At 41.5% G+C, this 21,495-nt stretch overlaps 1 protein-coding gene across 3 annotated transcripts in view; it reads right to left on the reverse strand.

Annotated features, from left to right (window-relative positions):
* The window catches only part of UNKL (unkempt family like zinc finger), a 73,042-nt gene that overhangs the window by 32,093 nt on the left and 19,454 nt on the right, over positions 1-21,495 (reverse strand). For 2 of the 3 annotated variants that reach the window (XM_018570349.1, XM_018570283.1), the window contains exons 3-4: positions 3,278-3,454; positions 2,109-2,242 (exon numbers count right to left, since the gene is read on the reverse strand). In XM_018570349.1, coding sequence (XP_018425851.1) covers positions 2,109-2,242; positions 3,278-3,454 — 311 coding nt within the window. The remainder of the gene's footprint in view (positions 1-2,108; positions 2,243-3,277; positions 3,455-21,495) is intronic. The other variant, XM_018570422.1, reaches the window with a different exon arrangement.

Genomic DNA, 21,495 nt, shown 5'->3' on the forward strand with positions numbered 1-21,495 from the left:
ATATATATATACATATATATATATATACACACACACACACATATAAAATATTATTTTTATTTTATTTTAGGCACCTAGACAAAAGCGAGCACTTACCCCTTTCAGTGCGGGGGTAGCCCCACTGCTAGGGTTAAGAAACATTCTACCCAGAGTTCCGCTTTAAAAGCTGGAAAAAAACATCTGCATGCAAGCTGAGTCACTATAAGGTGTCAATGTATACCCTTCATTTTTCAGTAAGCGGTTCCCAAATGTCCTGGCAACCTACTGCTTTTAGTATGTAAGTATTTAGTATGTTTAAAACCATGTTTTAGTATGCAAGTAACAAGCTTATTATTCTACAGATTATTCAAAGGAATCGGATTATTCCACAGAAATCGGCCAAAATGCCTACAGTGGGTGGCCGGCCAGTGCAGCAGGAGTCAATTGCACAATCAAATTTTGGCAGCTGGCTTGAAAATTTTCAGCCGAACATTGACTGCAGCCAATCATGTATTCTGGCAGTGGCAGACACCCACTGTAAGAGTACAATAGCCACAGTGGAAGATTCATCCATCTATACTGGTTAGCGTAGATGGATGAATCTGCAGGCAAAACGAAAAAAAATTATTCGTGTATGGCCAGCCTAAAGCCAATCTCCGGTCAAACCAAACTGCCCCACTAGCCCCACTGCAACAGTAAAGTGCTCATTTATGCCTAGAGGACAAGAAAAAGATATTATACTTGATGCCCACTCTACCCTATTCCCTCCAGACTGCTCTGAAGACCGCTGGCTTTAGATGTGAGGACCCCAAGGGGTATTCCACCTGCCAGAGCAGAGGAAAGAGAGTTGAGTGCTGACCGTCCTGGAAGCAGGGATCAGGTAAGTAATAGTGCTTTACTCCAACCCTCTAAGAATAAATGAGGACTTATCCCTTGCAGTGCGGGGAAAAAGCCCCACTGCAATGGTAGTGTCTTTCGTTTGCCTGGAGAGGGGCTTTGAGTGATATGTAAAAGTACTATGAATAGGGTTTATGGGAGGGGATACAATGCCCAGGATTACATTTTCAGGAAATGAGTATTAGCATACTGACAGCAGGAGGGGTAGCTCTAGAGATGCAGATTGAAGCTGACACCATGTACCACAGCCTCATATACAAACAGTATGAAATCCTAGTTACTACATTGCACAACAATCAATTCAAATGTGGACTTTTGCATTATATAGGTCAGGGGTAGGCAACCTTGTCACTCCAGCAGTGGTGCAATGACAAATCCCATTACACTTCTGCGAGTTATGCATGTGGCTGTCGGAGTCTTGCAATGCATTGTGGGACTTGTAGTTCAACAACAGCTGGAGTGCTGAGGTTGCCTACCCCTGATATAGGTTATACAAGGCTACAGGGAGGGGAATGAACAGGTTTGTATGACAAAATAGCTACAAGAAAACCAGTCAGTGTTATCCACAGGTTTGGGAGAATTATTTTCAAAAATAATAATAATAATTTGCTATTTGCTAACACAATAAATCCTGTTAACTATCATTTTCTGTATGGATGTGAGTAACACACTTTAAAATGGGCATGTTTAAAACCAACCTGTAGCCAATCAGAGCATTAGAACATTCACACGGCTAGACCAACCTGTAGCCAAAAAGAACAGCAAAACATTCACAACACAGAATATGAAACAGCCAACTGTCATAGAGACTGCAACACCACCCATAACAACCAATGTGCATATACCCACACTGCTCTGCAACGTGCTACAGTCTGCCCTTACCTATTATGTTTAATGCCTATTTACTTATTCATGCACTTCTCATAAAGGGCCTCTTAACCTAAAACACAAGCTGCTTTACATACAATTATTTTATATAATTACATGCTAACAACTATTACAGGCTGAGCAAAGTCTTTGCAATGTTAAATCATGGGGGGGGGATGCTTAACATTAAGAATAATCCAATTCTGATATGGTCCCCAAGCATCAACATATCTCTTTAAATGGTAATAATAGCACAATTACACAGTCCAGCTTGTGAGTTAGGTTTACTGGCCTTACGATGGTACAGTAATAGTCATATCTATTGACCTTTGGTCCTTCTGACATGAAGTTATTCCTAAACTTACCTTGCCATCTTGGGTCCTCTCCGAGGATCTTCTCTATCATTGCTTGGCTAGCTAAGACTCCTGGCTGCAAATCAGGAATCCCTTCACCACTCCCAAGCTGCCCATTCTGTAAGGCTTCCTGTGCTTGGATTTCCCTGTGGCACCAAATCAAAGAAAAATAAAATTATCAAACTAAGTGGATACGAGGTCATGTGCCTATGTTGGCCCAAAGCTGGTCACTTGTCCTGCAAATTTCTAGAAAACTAAGTATTTTCAACAGTTGTTTTATCTACTTTATACATTATCTCCACACACATATACATACATCCAAATGCACACACACAAAGACAGTCCTGTATGCTTCTTACATGGGCAGGATCCAGCTGATGAGCTGTAGTGAACGTAGGTGCTTATTCATGGGCCAGGTCTCACGCTAATAAAACAGACTCTGTGGAATGCTAACTTGGCATATCTCATCATGCATCATATCTCATCATATAGCATATCTCATCATGCACCTATACTAATCAATTTTCTAGATACATAGACAACCACTTGAGAGAACATTCACAGCTCCATTCTTTGGGCTTTGGGGTTAGCTAAATAGACTTTGCAGCTCCCTTCATTCTGTCTAAAACCACCTACTGAGCCTACTGATAAGGAATGATTCATTGGAAGGACTCTTTAAACAATTGGCTTTTTTTTATGGAAAGGTGAAAGCCAAAATAGCTGAATGTATGAAAAAGAGGATACAGCACCATCTACTGGTTGGATGACTATAAATATATAATAAAAAAAATTTGGGGCCCCACCATTTTAAATTAAGGAAAATATGTACAGAACCACTACCCAATCCCTTTAAACTTCAGCCAAAGTTTTTGTTTTAGCTTTGGATAATGTGTGCAGAATGGTTACAACCTCTCTAAGACTGATGCTGATTTTGCTGATGGTATCTTCATTAGGAAGAATTACCATTGTTTCCTGTCCAGGTGGCCACATAGGAAGGGAGGAGAAATAACCCCAATTAGAACATGGTCAGCGTTAAAACCTGAAAGAGGTTTTAACCTTTTGCTGCTCTATCCATTAAAAAAAAAAAAAACAGTTTTGGTGGGAGTTTCACTTTAACAAAGCCCAACATTCATATCCTGAGGTCATGGCAAAAGCTCAGCACACAATTAGCACTGAATTACCTTATATCATAGACAGGAGGTCGAAGGTCATGAGGACCATGAGCAAAGGCACAATGGGGTCCATTCTTCACACAATGTCCTCGAGAATCTGTTTCATGTATACAAGTACCGGTCTTGTAATATCGTAGGTGATACTTTCTCTCTGTGTCGCCCGTTGTCCTATGCAAATATGGACAACTGAAAAAAAAAAGGAGGAAAACAACAACTTAATCAATATGGTTATTTCTGCAGAAAGAATCAGCCCAACATTGATTGTGGCATCACTTAGAGTGGCAGGGAGAGAGGAATGCATTAGTTTTCTTCAGCATCTAATAATAGCCAACACCAAATTATTCTGAAGCATGACAAGAGGAAAATAAACTCTGCAAATTTAACAAAAGGACCACTTTACCTTCCTTCAATTGGCTAAAATAAAAGTGGGACTTTGTCTAAACTTTTTTCCTTTAAAAGTACTACGGACGATACAGAAGAGTTAGAACCTCTGTCAGGGAGATTTTCCTTCAATCTTCACTTAATTGTCTTCAGAGAGCCAAACAGCAATCTTACACAGGTTCTAATCTTGGTTCACTCAACCAAAAACCAAAGAATCAAGTCAAAGAAACACTCTGCATAGAAAATGAGAAAGTATATGTACACAAGTAAGAAGTATGTCCAAGGTTTAAGCCCCACTCGAGGCAATATATCCCCTCCCACCCAGCTGGAACTCATTATGCAAGTTTTTTTTTTTGCTTATTCTCACTAGGGATGCTCCAACATGTCAGCCAAAAATGGTACTTTGGGCAAAATGCAGTGCTTCTCTAGTTTCTCTCCTCTAACTAAGAGCAGCGCCCAGTGGGGAGGAGAGAAACGTTCAGGAGGCCGAACAGGTCGGGGAGGAGAGCGTGGTCAGCGGTGTCACAGGAGGCCGAGCTCTCCTCCCGCATCACCCAGCTTGGACTTCTATGGCAAGCAAATCAGGATGGAGAGTGGTGCAGGGAGGGAGACAGCTGTCACAGGAGGCTGAGCCAGCGGTACGGGGGAGGAGTCAGCCATCAGCGGTGTCACAGGAGAACAAGCTTTCCTACCCACAGCGCCTGCTCAGCCTCTTGTGAAAGCAAGTCAGGATTGAGAGCGGAGGAGTCAGGATAGAGAGCAAGTTAAAAATATTAGTAAGCATACTACAGTTTCCCCAGTTGCTATACGTCACTTCCTGTTCATTTATGATTGTGGACATATTAACTGATACTATCGCCTCAATTTATGAATGGACAGGAGGCTGCAGAAAAGGATTTAGAGCTGGGTCCTCAATCTCTTTTTCCATTTCAAAATGGAAATATCAGGAATCAGCTTAGACCCCTGATATTTCACCGAAGCTCCAACAGTAAAAAAAAAAAAAAAAAAAAAAAAAAAAAGAGAAAAAAATGTAAATAAAATATTACAAAATTATTTTAAAAAGGTTAGAAAAAAATAATTTTCGGTTTTTGGCCTGACAATTTTTATTTTCGGTTTCAGTCTGAAAGCTCCATTTTGGTGCACCTCTAGTTCTACTAAAAGCAAGTTTTACTAACCTAAGTCCGCCATCCAGATCACTCGCCATTATCCTTTGCATGACATCACTCCTCTGCTGGATCTGAGAGGACCCTGCCACTGAGCAGACAATTAGAAGTGTCCATGTCATACAGGCAGTGATGAGGACACACCAAGAAGGACCCCTCCGGAAGTAAAACGAAGTAAAGAGACGCCTCGGTAAAAGACCGTCACATGACTGCAGCTTTAGGCACTTTAAAAAAAGCAGTTAAAGGGGGGTGAGGGGAGTTAACTTTATCCCAAAGATGGGCTTTAACTGCTGGATGCTTTCTTCTACAAAGTAGATGCCTAGCATGGAAAAGCTAGCGCTGAAAGCCTATATTCAGTTCCCAAGTACAGTATCTACAGGTGAAACTCGAATAATTAGAATATCGTGCAAAAGTAATTGCAGTAAGTGCTGCAAAAGGGGCCCAAACCAAGTACTGAGTACATATGCATGCCTGTACTTTTCAGAGGTCCGATATTGTTCTATGTACAATCCTTGTTTTATTGATTGCATGTAATATTCTACTTTTTTGAGGTTGTGGATTTGGGGTTCTTGGGGTTTTCATGAGCTGTAAGCCATAATCATCACAATTATGACAAATCACGGCTTGAATTATCTTGCTTTGCATGTAATGAGTCTATCTCATATATTAGTTTCACCTTTTAAGTTGCATTAGTGAAATAAAGGAACTTTGCACAATATTCTAATTATTCGAGTTTCACCTGTATATGTAGTTTCTATGTTTCCCTGTGCGTATGTAAATTTCCTTCTGTTGTCTTGGATTCCTCTCACAACCCAAAAGTATGCCGGCTGGTTAACTTGTTATCTAAAGCAGCTAAATCAAAAAAATGTTTTGGGCAGAAGAGTTTTGCGGTCAAAAAAAGTCTTCCCTTGGTCCTAGCAAATGTTTAAGTCTGTGTAAATTGCCTACATTTCATGTGTAGAGCAATGAGTGCTCCCAGCTCATTTATGGCATCTGTAAGATGTCAAGAATGGAGCCGGGTGCATGGACGATGCAACTCCAATGTGCATGTGTTGCATAACCAGGGGCCATAGAGGGAGGATCCTGGACCAGGAAAAGATGGCAGAGGTGATGGCAGCAAGTGTGAACCTACCATCAATAGAAGAGAGTAGTAGGCAAGTCTGCCATGTCATGCATATTTGTACATTAGGGCAAGAGCCTCCCCACCCAGCAGACAGCAGAGTTCCACGTTGATGATCAAAGAGGTTTTTAGATTTACAGAGCCTTGTATGTATTATGTAAATTCATATAGATGTGCTTGTGTACTTTTTAGTCTGTAAGCTCTTTAGGGGCAGATCCTTGCACTTAAAAATGTAGACAACCATGGGGCTCTATATTATATATCAGCCATCACCCCGGTGAGTTGGGAGGCAGTGCAGAAGGCCAGGAAGTTCTAAAGGCAGCAACAGCCATATTTAAGATTCCGATCCATTCTAGAGTTCATTAAAACATCAAACAGCATTCATCAATATTTTTCTCTTTTTTTTAAAATTAAAAATTCAATTTATCCAAAATCGAAAAAACAAGTATGACTGATCAGGGAAATGAATTCTAGATCCAGTTAGCATATTTAAAACATACCTAAAGCCAACATGTTTTTAGTTTTGGATGGAGTAGGAAAGGGTTAAAACCCCTCAGGCTTTCTTGCCATCTGTGCCCCACTGGGGAGATTTCCCTTCACTTCATGTCCTGTATGAACATACATACAGGACATGTATGTTAATTGAGGGGGAAATCTCTCCAAACTGAGATAAATCCTTTCCTTGACCATTGCCAACATTACATGTGTCCCCCATTGGAAGATTACCCTCTTATTCCTGTTTCAGTGACAACTTAAAATGTTCAATATTCACTAATTTTCAGTCCCGGTGACATTGGTCTTTTGAGCAAATGTGGTGAATCTCCCCAGCAGAGACACAGCCAGCAGTAAGCTTAACAGGGCTGGTAGACCCTTTTCTACTCTACTCAAGGCTTTAGGTTTTAGATACACATCAAAGTGAATATACCAACTTGATATTATTTGAATAGATGATTCAGGAAGGCCGCCACTTCGCATAGCTAATGGGCAATAATAGTCCAGTTGTACAATGTCTGTACATTAACTTTATACATGTGAACCAATGCAATGTGAGGCCCTACCTAACGCTATATATATGCAAGGCTCAAATTTTAGTCAAAGATTTGAGCAGAGATTGTCATCACCCGACTCCACATACTTCAATTTAAAAATTATAGAAGCCGGGTGGAAAACTGGTCTCCAATTTCAGACAGCTGTGCATGCTGGCTGTCTGAACACAATAGCCATCAGGGGACATTTTCCTATTCATGCTGTTTAGTGTGGATGGAGGAAAATCGGGCAATTGGGCACGAGGCAAAACAAGAGAAATCTAAATTTGACTCCAATCCGTCAGATCCTTACACTACATAATTGTTAATAGCGCTAAACAAGATCCCACAGTCCGATTTAAAGAGAGTGTGAATGCCCGGCCATGCTTTACAAGTAGGGAGCAGTCTACACAAATGTGTCCAACAACATACGACCCCATATTCTTGGGTACACAGAGAGAGAGAGAGTACAGAAAACAAGGCTAAGATACTCTAATTACACGGACGTGTGTGTTGCGATATATCTTAGTGGACTTTTTCAGACATACATAGATGTGCAATAGAGACGGAGGTTTTGTTTGTTTGTTGATAGAAACTTGGTTCATACAATGGAAGGGGCCAATACAATACAGGCTAAACTGGTTTTACACAATGGTGTAGCTTGTCCTGTATTGATTTGTATCACAATGGGATGGTGATCGTAAATAGTCACACCTAGCCTGGTCAAGATTCAAATCAAAATCTTGACTACTGATGGCAATTTATGGTACAACGCTGCCACCTAGAGGTGGGTACGTGAAATGCATTGTATTGCATTTTAGAAAGGTGAAAGGGGCGTCGCTTCCATTGTTTTAGGCCAGTTTTCTCTCAATAAAATGCCAGTAGCTGACAGATGACACAGCAGTTCACCAGCACAGCACTTCACCAGACCAGGGCTTCACAGGAGGGGGACAGTACGAGGGCGCTTCACAAGACGAGAGGACTTGCTTCAAGACCAGGACATACAAATGATACTGCAACGAGAAGCCATTCTTCCTAGGCCAAGTCCTGCTCATCACGGAATTTGTGGAGCCTGCAGCCTAAGCTAAGTACATTTTCAGTGTTTCCCCTCCTAGAAATCATACATGTACTAGAAGATAGTGTAGTGGGTCCATGTGAATGTTTGTAGCAGCCAGTCTTGTTGATGTATTTGTTTGCTTTTCCTGTAACTAAGTTTGTACACGCAGCATTTTCGCCAAGTAAAGTACTTTTAATGCTACTAAGTCAGTTTCCTTGAAGTTTACTGCAAGAACAGACAACAAATAGAAATTAAAGTTTTGCCAAGCTTTACAGCTGGGCTCATCCTTGAGATAAGCTTGACGTCTCTGGGATTTGTAGTCCAGAGCATTACAACGTGACAGCAAATAATTCTTACTTGTGCCTAATATTTATACTGGAAAGCCAGACAATTCTTTTTCAATGTCCTAAACAGTGGAGAAGGGCTTTTAATCAATGTACGTGTTCCCAATAGTGAGATTCTCACTCACTTCCTGTTCCAGTGGCAATGTTGTCACTGGAAAATTAGGGTAAATATATTCAGCAGGCGAACAACAGTAATAAAATATACTTTTTTTGTAGTACAGTGGGGAGGGGGAGTAAGACGCTCCCGCTAGCTTTTTATGGTGTAACTGTGTGATGTTTCCTGGAAGAAGTAGCAAGGAGAAGCCTCCCCAACGTGGCCATAAACAGCAATAAAAATGACAGCAGCTCCGATCCTTCTCTCTCTATCAAGCGGCAAAAAAAAACATTTTCCTGGAATTACACTTTAAACAGAAATTAAAGGGTGGAAAAAAACAAGAGAAACAGAAAAATACACTGCCCGGGCAGAAATAAAAAAAAGTCACCACCTGAATTTAGCAAATAGGTAAGTGCTATAGGGATTGCTTCAGTTCATCAGGTCTAGGTTCAGCAACGTTATGTCCCTAACATATGAGGTCAGCTGCCTACCTGAATATTCTGAATGACAAGGTATGTCCATCAATTGATTTTTTTTCTTCCCTGGTGGCACGGACATATTCCAAGGTGACAATGCCAGGATTCATCAGGGGGGTTCAAATTGTGAAAAAGAGTGGTTCAGGGAGCATAAGACAACCTTTATCACACATGGATTGGCCACCACAGAGTCCAGACTTTAACCCCATTGACAATCTGTGGAATGTGCTGGAGAAGACTTTACATAGTGCTCTGATACTTCCATCATCACTACAAGATCTTGGTGAAAAAATGAATGCAACTCTGGATGGAAGTAAATGTTTTGACATTGCATAAGCTTATCGAAACAATGCCATGGTGAATGCATGACATAAATCAGAGCTAAAGGCAGCCCAACAAAATATCAGAGTGTGTGACTTTTTTTGGCCATGTAGTCTATAAACACCTGCTTAAACATTACTTTCTGGTTTTAATACTCATAATGTATACTATATAGCCAAAAGTTTGTGGACACCTGACAATGACACCTTCATGAGCTTGCTGCATGTACCGCCAAAAGCATGGGCGTTAATATGGAGTTGCACTGCTGCCTTTTGCAGTTGTAACAGCTATACTAGACTTTGTTGCCATGGGGAATGCATGCCATAATAGCTGAATGTGTAACTATGTAAAGCGCTGCGTAAATTGTCGGAGCTATAAACAAAAAAAACCTGTAATAAATAAAAATTAAATTAAAGCTAAAATGGGTCCAACAAAATATTACAGTGTGTGACCTTTTTTCTGGACCATGCAGTGTATATAAAACAGTACGTAATACAGCCTATATACTCTATGCTAGCATCATTGCGTCAATCCATTTCAACAACTGTAATATTCGTTAAAGAACACAAAGGCGAAACTGTTGAAAGACTAACTGTATGGAGCGGATACATTTTAAAGCACTCTTTTGTCCAGTGGCATTATAGTACAATAAAGAATGAAAACATGATCCCACGCACATAGCACGAGGACAAAGTACAATGTATCACACAAACTCATATTTGTTGTCTAGACATGTGGTCACATAACAGGTAGGACAAGTGCCATGCTGGGCTCCTCACCACCTCCATCCTTCTACTGCAAACAAAATGACTCCTGGATAAGATCAATTCCACCAAGGCAACATGGGGTGATGATACCTATCTGTATTCCATCTACCGTGTATACTGTTTTTGTTGAGAAGTTTAGAAACAACATTTTTCGACAACCGTGTACTAGACTCGGGTAGCATCAGCCATTATAACCAAGGGAGCTGGCTTAGATATATAGAACTGGCCAGGTTTATGCAGCATGGTGATAATACTGGTATTCAAATACGAAGGAAGATGGCACTAAAGCTGGCCATACACCTTGCAATCATTTCGAACAATCTTTTTTAGATCTACCAACAATTATGAAGTACAAGAGCATACCTGACTAGAAAAATTGAATGGGTTGTTTAGGTAGGGCAACTTCTACATTAGTTTTGGTAGATTTAAAAGGAGATGAAATCGAGATTGTATTTTCAGATTGATCGATGCATGGTCAGGTGTTTAAACCGAACCACGGAACGAGGGCAGCACAGATCAAAGTAATTTTATTATCGCACATCAGGCACGTGGCCATTCCACATGGTTTCAAGGACCCATTGTTGTGTTTCTCTGTATCTCAACTAACCCTTGCAAATGTGAACAGTTTACTAACCGTAGACCATCATTGTATAGAAGGCCCCATTCACACATGAGCGTTTAGTCAAGCAGCTCCCAAAGCGGGACAATGCTCAAGATAAATCTCATTATTCTCAGTGGGCCTGTTCACACTTGGAGCTCAAGTCCACTTTTGGGGATGTGCTCGCATATACACATGTGAAAGTTTTGAAGAGCAAGTCCAAGTCTCATTGTTCATCTGAAAGATCCAGTGCAGTGTGCGTTTGCAAAAAAATATACACTGTCTGGACAAAAAAAATGTACCACCTTGATTTAGTTAAGCAAATAGGCAAGAGCCTTCAATTGGATAATAGGTCTAGTTTCAGCAATGTTATGTCCCCAAAAAAGTCTGCTGCCTACCTGAAAATACTGAATGACCAGGTTTTTCCATCAATGGATTTCTTCTTCCCTGAGACAACCTTTATCACACATGGATTGACCACCACAGAATCCAGACCTTAAAACCACTGAGAATCTTTGGGGAATGCTGGAGAAGACTTTACTCAGTGATCTAACTTTCCCATCATCATTTCAAGATCTGAGTACAAAATGAATTCAACTCTGGATGGAAATAAATGTTGTATCATTGCATAAGGTTAGCGTAACAATACCACGGCGCATGCATGCCATAATCAAAGCTAAAAGGTGGTCCAACAAAATAGGAGTATGTGACTTTTTTGGCCAGGCAGTGTATAAAAACACCTACTTTACAATTACATTCTAGTTTTAATACCCATGATGTATACTATATAGCCAAAGGTTTGTGGACACCTGACAAGGACATCTTCATTAGCTTTCTTCATGTTTCTTTCAAAAACCATGGGCGATAATATGGAGTTTCGCTGCTGCCTTTTGCAGTTGTAACAGCTATACCAGACTTTGTTCTTCTGGGAAGGCTTGCCAGAAAGTTTGGAGTGTGTCTGTGCAAATTTGTTCACATTCAGTTAAAAGAGCATTTTTTGAGGTCAGTTGCTGCTGTTGGATGAAAAGACCACAGGGCTTCAATTAATCCAAACAGTGTTCAGTAGGGTTGAGGTCTGGGCTCTGTGCAAGCCACCCCAGTTCCTCCAAACTGAACTACTCGAACTCTGCCTTTATGTAGCTGGCTTTGTGAACAGTCATGGTGGGACAGAAAATGGCCTTCCCAAACAGATTGCCAACCCTGTTTGCATCTCTCTTGTTGTTGGCTACCTACTGAGAGTTATGGTCAGCATCTTGTTGGTGTGACCTGATGAATCACTGGGTATTTACCTGGTGATGTCTCGATTAGATTATCTTATTATAAGTGCACTTTTTATCATTTTCTTAATTTGTTGTTCACCTTCACAATCCGCTGTGATGTTTTGTGTTGCTGTCATTTGAATGTGCCTGAGGCAGTACAGTCTCTTAATACAGCCCTGAATACTGTCTTTACCAACCGATAATTACAGCGATGACAAAAACAGATCATCCCACTTCACCTGCGTATTCAGCTTCAAACACATGTGAGATGCTAACCCATTTATCTCATTTTGTTTCCTCAGCCGCTATTTAATCAGCTGCTTATCTGTGATGTCTAAATGCACTTCTCACATTAGGCCGGAGAGCCACTTCCAGGAATTCTGCATTCTCAGGCAAAAGGCTTTCTGAAAAAGGCACTAAAACAAAAAGCCAACAACCAGCATTTTGTTGGGTACGAGTGGTTTGCATAATACATCAGCTTTAAACAGGTGAGTGTATAGACGGAGCGGCATTTCATTTTCATCACATCAATGCTGTCATGGCAACAGAGAATTAGCTTGTTGCTGGCAGCCAGCCAAGCATCTTCTTCTAACTTGGGCTGCAGCCTCTGAAAGTAAAAATAAAAGGTGAACAATTCCTAGAGGCTTGGAAACAGCTTTTTATGTGACATTGTTTACCGAGGCCTAGGGAGAAACCTAATGGACTCCTAATATTTAAAAAAAAGACAGAAATTGAGAGATCAAGAGACAGAAAAACAGCTGACAGATTGGGAGAAAGAGAGGGAACACACTGAGGACAGCTGATAGGAAAACATGATAATCTAAGAGAGAGAGAGAGAGAGAGAGAGCGCGACAGAGTGAGCGAGCCAAAGAGAGGGTTGACTGGAGGGGCAGAAGGCATCAAGTAAAACTGCTGTAACTGGGCACCCTAGATTTAACATTTAACAAGCATTTAACCCTTGCACAATAGGGGAAGCCCAGAGGTAGGCTTTAAACAGCGCTTCATCTGTCTGCTGCCAGCGACCTATAGACAGCAAAGTATGTGCAGCTGGAGAGGGCAGGTGTGAATGTGCTGCTTTACTCTGCACAAGAATAAGGTTTACTTTAAAGTCTTCCTTTACTTTGCTATTTCAATTTAAACATATTCCCCGCACTCCCCTATCGGAATCCCAAGCAAAAAACCTTGCAAAAGTTTCAAGCCCATCTTGGTTGGAGCTTTTGCAGATCTAAGCTTCCTCCAACCATCCCCATGTTTTAGTGTTCAGGCCTGGTGATCACCCACTCAGTTGCCAAATATTGCATCATGGGAGAAAGTGGAAAAAGTAATATGTTCCATCTTACTCGGAACTGTATATTTCACTAGTCTATGGTACGCTAATAGATGAAGGATAACAGGGAAGAGGAGGATTCAGATGGCATTGGTCAATCAAGCACTTCCGTTACTGGTCCCAAATGGCAAAAAGCATTGATTTGCCAGATTTTTTCAGAAGTGCTGGAAGTTTAAACCCCTTCAATTTGTGTATAGTTGTATGTAATTAAAAATGTAAACGGAGGAAGCCATATTCTGCACATTACTTGCCCAGAGTGTGTAGACAGACTTCCTGCTTAGTAGTACTGCACAATGACTGCAATTCACTGTTCTAGTCTCTTAATGAAAGGCCTGACCAGAAGAAAGAATTTATACAAGACTACCTGATTTAATCTCAGATGTTTAAAGTGGTCTTACATCCTTAGGGGCACATGAGCAACTTGAAGCGCATTTCCAGAAGCATGACAATGCTCAACATAACATTGCCATTTTGCTCTACGGGGCCTCTTCACATGTGCTGTCTCTGGTCACACCAAAGTAGTACAGGAGCTTCATCAGGGCAGGAATGCATTTTTTTAGGCCCCATAAACTTTAATAAGAGCGCCTGAAACTGATTAAAGAAACAAGCGTAATGTGTTTTTTCAAGCACCTTTTGCACCTAAACTACCATCTCCTTCTCTAGTAATCTACTTTGAATTGGCCTAAACAAAAACGCTTGCTCCTGAAAATGCACAAATAAGATGTGAAGAAACGTGTAAAAAAAAATGCACCAGAACTTGCAATGAAGCCGACGCTCAAGTGTGAAGCTGAACTGAAAGAAAAGCTTAGATATTTTGCCCCTCTGTCTAAACATGACATAAAATTGTGTAATATTCATCTCACAGCAGGTCTGGTGTACCTCTGTGCATTGGAGGGCCAGTGCTTCCTGGACACAGCCGTGGTGGGGCATTTATCGGCATTCATGCGCTCAATGTTACATTTTTGTATTCTCTTAACCCTTGAAAATTGGTTGGTTTAATCCCATCTCCTGACCTAATGCACAAGTTCCAATTTTCTGCTCCATTAATGAAGATACTATATTTCGTGGATGGTATTAATCGGAAGAAAACGGTGCTATGTACAGCCCACCAACCTCCGTAGAGCCGCTTGCTATAATTATCAAGCAAATAACAGAGAACAATGTTTATTTCAATAGCAGTAATGGACTGCCAAGTTTCCTTGTTGGTCTCATGAATGAGTAAACAGACGGGTTTTTTTTTCTCTCCACCAAGGTCACTGACCCATAACTAATCATACGATTCAACAGACATAACACAGTAAATCTGCGTTTTAAACTGGAAAACGTGCCAAGATGAAGACAAAATTGCATCTAGTGGCAGCAACATTACATGTGAACTTTATAAAATCTGAGATAACTTCACAAAGCAGCCATATAAATCTGATTGCATATTCATCTTTAGGTCTACGAATGACTATTTGGTGCAAAGGTCTGTCGAATTATGCAACATGCACAGTTTTAGTAAGTATAGAGTAGATAGTAAAGTCATATTATAAAATCTATGTCCATCTTAAAGCTGAACTCTGGGATCCTGACCACTCTCCACTGTGGCAGCAACTGAACCGGAAACTTGCGATCCCTGCAGCAAGAATCTGTAGAATCGTGCCACAGGAATCCCCGAACACAGCATAAGCACAATGTGAATGGGGCCTTATAACGACAATTCATTTCTAAAATGAACGCCTTCCTTTTTATTGTATAGTGTATTTTTTGCATGGCGACAGCATCGTTCCTACTTTAATTTCCACTGGGCCTGGGGGGGTGAATTCCTGTAAGCGCCACACATCACATCTGCCCTGCTTTCACTGGACCCCAATATCTCGATAAAGGGGAACGGTCACTCCCTCTGTGCTATCACAAACAGGGCTTCTATGTCCCTATGTAATAGCAATAAAAAAAAAATTAAAAAAAAAAAGTTTACAACCTAAGTTTTCTCTATAGGTTGAACTCGATGGACTTGTGTCTTTTTTCAACCTGACTAACTATGTAACAAAAATTTATAAATCACATTGGGTATTGTAGTTTTTTTTACATTTTATGGGCGCATGTAATTTTAACCACTTGAAGACCGGGGTGTTTAACCCCCTTCCTGCCCAGGCCATTTTTCAGTATTTAGCGCTGCAGTACTTTGACTGACATTTATTCCGTCATGCAACGCTGTACTGGAATACATTTTATACCATTTTTTGGGGACAGATAGAGCTTTCTTTTGGTGGTATTTAATCACCAATGGGGTTTTTATTTTTTACTATATAACAAAAAAGTACCCTACATTTTGGGGGAAAAAACAATTTCCCTATGAAATGTTATGAAACATTTATTACCACCCCAATTTTTTTGTCAAATATAAAAGACGGGGTCACGTTGGATAAATAGACACCAAACACGTCAGGCCTTAAAATTGTGCGCGCCCGTGAAATCGTAGAAAACGACCACACCCAAAACGGGCCTTAGGCAACGATTTAAAAGCTTTTGCCGCTCATCAGTTTAGTGTCATCAGTGATTAATGGCCCTAAAATTATTGCTCCCACTCAGAGGTTCGCGGCGATATGTAACATGTGCAGCACAATAGGCGGGAACGTCGTTTCGGCACGTAGACGCATGTTTGAGTGTGTAAATTTTTGTGTTATTTTATGCTTCTTTATTTTTTTATGCTTTAATTTTTTTACTTTTTTTTTTTTTACACTTAACTTTATTGCTATCACATAGGGGGATAAAAATCCCCCCTATGTTATAGCCAATTTACATAACAGGTGCTCTTTATTGAGACATCAGGCGTCTCCAAGACCCCTAATGTCACCTAAGGACCCCCAGAGAAGCTGATGAAGCAGAGAAGGGGTTGTATGTTACAAAAAATGGGTATTACTGTATATTGTTTTGTGCACTAAAATTCCTACAGAATAAGGCTTTGATAAACATTCACACTGTATTGTACAACTTATAAAATTGCAGCTAGCATATTTTTATTCTACAGGGCCTCTGCTTTCAGAAAATATATTATTCTTTGGGGGGGTTTGAACAGTTTTCTAGACAAAAATTCGTTTTTTTAACATGTGTATGCATAAAATGAAAAAAAATTACTGTGGACGCAAAGTGGTTAAAGCCGATTAATATTTTTTAGTATGAGCCCAACGAAAATGGGAAGCAGCTGCTGCTTGGGTTAACGGATTCAAATATTCATGAAACCCCAGGACATCAATTCATTGGAAGATTCAGACAATAAAATTCGTAGCAGGTTAGGATACAGCTTGGCGGCATCAACTGTGACATCACTGATGCAGCCACAATAAGGTTTTCTTCCACCGTAATACGCTGGGTGTGCTTTGTAACAAATCACATTGTGCTGCTGACAAACGCAATCCAAATTCTAATAAGTATCCTGGTCAGAGACTGGAAATAATCAAGGTCATTATTATATAATAAAATGTCCCCGTAACAGAGATAAGAGACTTCAGCTGAGCTAATCGAGCATTTTTCCAGAGCGATTTGTAAACAAGGGAGCTACTGAATGCCAATAAGATTGCGAAGATTTCTTCAAGATAGGAATTTGTCGGATGTAAACATGGAAGTAAACATGAGGCAGGAAATGTCAAGAGACAATTATGGGAGGCTTATGGCCAGCAGGGCAGATGACTACAGTCCAAGCAGGTTGTTCTGCAAATATTTTCATAGAGAAACCTTCTCCTCGATCTTCAACTATTTTAGTATTGGGTGTTATTAAAAAAAAAAGAAAACAAAAAGTCCAGCAGTGAGAATGGTGCGTCATCTTTAGGCTGCATTCACATCGTAGCATTGTAGGTGCCGCCGTTGGTGTGTGTTAGCAGTCACAATTCTGGTGTGCCGATCCCGACGCATCACAATGTTTACCTTTTCTCAGCAAGAATCCGTCGAAAATGCACTGCGTTGGTGACCCTATTCCCTCCTTTGAGTTTTGCAGAAGGAACATGTTGGAAAGCTTTCAGATGAAAGGAGCTGGAAGCCAATCAGCTGCAAGAACCATTCAGGTATTCTGAAAGCGCCCAGCGGCTACGGTCAGACTACAAAGTGCACAGCGGGGGATTCATCCAGCCCTACTGTTCAACATGAATGGAGGAATCTTTTATATTTTCTTTGTTACCCTACAGGTTGAAGGAAGAAAATATATCCGTGTATACCCAACCTAAGTGTGTGACAAGGGGGGGTAATGTTAACATTTATTTCACTTCAGCACAAAACAAGCATGTTACAATAAGGGCCTGTTCACACTAGCCCCATCTGCTAAAACACAGGAAGGGGAATTTATCAAAACTGGAGTAGACTAAATCTGTAGCAGTTGCCCACAGCAACCAATCAGCTTCTCTGTTTCATGTTAAGAGCTTAACTGAACAAACTGAAGAGAGAAGCCGATTGGTTGCCATTGGTAACTGCTCCAGATTCTGTCTGCTCCAGGTTTTCATAAATCCCCCTTGCTGCGTTTTAGCGGAGGGTTAGTGCATTGTGGCAGCACCCGAACAACACAGATCACCTCTAGGACACATAGAAAACAGTTGTTTGTATGTGCCCCGTTCATACCATATTCTGGATTTTTTTTTTTTGCAGTACACTGGATGCCTCCACACTGATATGTGGGCACCTGAATGGAATGTACGCATTGTACACTACCAATAAAGTTTTTTTTTTTAATGTAAACAGTGACAGCTCCAGCAGTGTGCAATACACTGCACCCTGCCACAGCTGTCATTGTTTGCATTTTCTTTTAACTTTATTGGTAGTGTACAATGTGCACATACCATTCAGGTGCCCACTTATCAGTGTGGAGCGGTGACCTGTAGTGTACTGCAAAAAAAAAAAAAAATCATGAATGTGGTATGAACAGAGCACATACAAAACAACTGTTTTCTATGTGTTCTAGAGGTGACCTGTGTTGCTCGGGTGCTGCAACAAGGCACTAACCCTACGCTAAAACGCAGCAAGGGGGATTATGACAACTGGATTTATTTATTTTTTGCGCAGTACACTGGATGCCCCCACAGGTCACCGCTCCACACTGATATGTGGGCACCTGAATGGAGTGTACACATAGTACCAGCAATAAAGTTTTTTGTTTTAAAGAAAAATGTAAACAATTACAACTCTGGCAGGGTGCAGTGTATTTTCTTTTTTGGTAGTGTACAATGTGTCCACTCCATTAAGGTGTCCACATATCAGTGTGGTGCACTGCCATGCGGTGACCTGTGGTGGCATCTAGTGTACTGCAAAAAAATCCAGCATGTGTGAACAGGGCATATACAAAACGCTTAGAAGTGACTTGTATTGATCCAATGTGTGAATGGGCCCTAAAATATGCTAGAAACAATCCTTAAGGAAAAGGAGGGGAAGCTGGTGTTTGAGCTAATTATACAATTATGTATGTACTATTTATCAGCAAGTATTATAGCGAGTATTCATAATGTGCAACGTCAGGTCCAAACAGCCAAAATGAATCACAAGATCAGCTGTTTGGTCATTTGTTATTTAGAATTGAACTTCCTTTTCAACAAAGATCATGTAGCTAAAAAAATAAACACTTATCCTTTTACACGTTACTCAATATGGTCACATACTATATACTCAGAAGAAAACTACACGGCCATTTATAAAGTGACCGGCCTGATTTAAGAAGGTGGAAAAGAATAATGCAGTAATATGGTGCAGCCACTTAGCAGTCAACCGTGATTGTTTTGATTGCTCCCAAGGGATGTAAGTGAAATGGGTTACTGGCGATCATTGTTCTCATTGTTCCCCACTCTGTGTTATTAAAGCTCCAATCCAGACAAAAACTTTTGTTTTTACTGAAAAAAGAAAAAAAAAAAGAGAAAGTCCTAATCTCGGTGGTGGATGGACAGAAATAGAAATGCTTTTGGCAGGAAAAACGGCTTTCATAAATTTAGTTCATCTGTGTATTTAGCGGTTTGCCTGAAGTTCACCTTTAAAAGGGGAATTCCACTTTCCCAGGCAAATTTTGGAAATACCCCCTCCAATCTGCCTCCTCTCCCCTCCCCCACTGCTGCTCTTACCTGTCAAACGAAAGCTCATTCCCCTCCGCGTCTGCGGGTGTAGGACCCATAGACCATACATGTTTATTTCAGTCACCTAACCAAGCTGACCAATAAGAAGCACTTCTTGCCGTCAGAAGCGTTTCACATGAATGAATTTAAAATACAGATGGGACCGCCGTACGAAAATTGTACGACAGTTCGATCGGACGAAAAGTTTCATCCGATGATCGCAAGGTGTATGGGCAGCTTCAGACTAGTCCTTGGAGCCTCACTCTCACCCTCCACTGCAGCAGTCTTGGAATTCTCGAGTCGTCACGGCCAATATGATGTATAGGACGTGAGGATGCCGGGGGACATACCATCACTGCAGCATAGGAGAGAAGCGGGAGAGAGCGCTGCCGGTTCTGAGGATCAGGTGAGCACAACTTTTTCTTTTTCCCTAGGCAAAATGAGCAGTTAACCCTTGCAGTGCGGGGGTAACCTCACTGGAAGGGTTATTAAAATTTACCCCGAGTTCTGCTTTAATTTATACTTCTTGATCTTGGGCACACATTCACTTCATCACATACAAGACCTACAAAGCCAAGCATGTTCCATCAGTGTACGTTTGGCTCTGTTATTCCCGGGAATCTAGACTGACAAATAACCAAAACTAGGCAAAATCGAATGAGCTCCATAATTTCAATCTTTGCAGCACAATAAGAAACCCCCTGTGCCTGTGTGGTCAGTCTTACAGCCTGACCACAATTTTCCTAATTCCATCATCAAAATACAAACTTCAAACATATTTCCATAATGAGTCAGAATGGAAGTGGCTACATCTACACTTAACCACATGCAAAACACAAACAAATAGCAGATCTTGCGCTTGTAATAGAGCTTGGCGATGGTAAATGCAAACATGGCATACGCATTAGACATACAAATCTCTCTAATCAAGCAATTAAGACAAGATGCAGTGTGCGTTGTTAATAATTAATACTAGCCTAGAAAAACCATGCGGTTCTCTCCTAATTAAAGATCCGTATTTAAAGAACTCTGGGTAAAAATGTTATTAACCCTTGCAGTGGGGCTACCGGGTCAAAAATAGCTATGTTATACTGACCCGATCCTCCAATCTGGCTGGCTGTGATAGTGCTCCCTCCTACCGTCTCCGCTGCAGCGATGGTATGACCCTCGGTGTCCTCACATCCTATAAACTGTGAGGGGTATTTACCAAAACTGGAGCAGACAAAATCTGGAGCAGCTGCGCATGGCAACCAATCAGATTCTCGCTTTCAAATCTTAAAAGGTAAACTATGGGGTTAAGGCTTTTCCCCATAGTTCTCCTTAAGGTGACGGGAGGACACAAACTAGCGTCCTTCCTTCACCCTAGGCTCAGTATACTGAGACGCCGCAGTATACCTCGAGCAGCAGCAGCTGAAGCAGACACCGCAGCTGAAGCAGATCCCGACAATTGTACCGGTATCCGCCCACCTGTGTGAGCGACAGCTGGCTCTGCCCATCTAGAGGCAGAGCCAGCTGTACCCGCCCCCTCCCCCGTCAGTTCTGCCGGTCAGCGCTGGCGGATCGGAGCGGGGAATCCAGCCCCTCCCCTGTCACGGCAGAGAGCTGTGACAGGATCCAGAGGTGAGCGAACGCCGGTATGTGTTCGCTCACCTCCCGATCTACTGAGCCGACCTGTGACAGTCTCATTGTCACAGGTCGGCTAGAACTATGAGGTGAGTGAAAAGCACTCACCGCATAGTTCTCCTTTAACTGAACAGACTGAAGAGAGAAGCTGATTGGTTGCCCTGGGCAAGTGTTCCAGCTTCTTCTGCTCCAGTTTTGATCAATTCCCCCTAGCGTGTAGAACGTGATGACCCAGGAACCTTAGACCGCTGCAGCGGAGGAGGAGCAATGCACAAGGGACCTGTCTAAAGCTCCATTCACACGCCAACTTTAACACACATGCGGATTCCGCACGTTTGCAGCTATTAGGCCTCGTTCACATCAGGGCGGTTCGGTCGCGCGGATTGGTCCGCGCTGAACTGCCGACATGAACTATCCCATACATTACTACGGGGACCGTTCATGTGACGGCGCACCTCCATGCGATCCGAACCACCTGCCGCCCAAAAAGCTCCCTGCCCCTTTTTTTAGGTATCCATATAGGATTTCAATGGAACAGCACTTATCAGCATGGTTTTGGGCATTTTTAATCTCGTTTCAGCGCTGAAACGCAATTAAAAATGCCCAA

Source organism: Nanorana parkeri, unplaced genomic scaffold (assembly GCF_000935625.1).
Source record: "Nanorana parkeri isolate BGI_ZX_2015 unplaced genomic scaffold, ASM93562v1 scaffold3, whole genome shotgun sequence".
NCBI classification, from domain to species: domain Eukaryota; kingdom Metazoa; phylum Chordata; class Amphibia; order Anura; family Dicroglossidae; genus Nanorana; species Nanorana parkeri.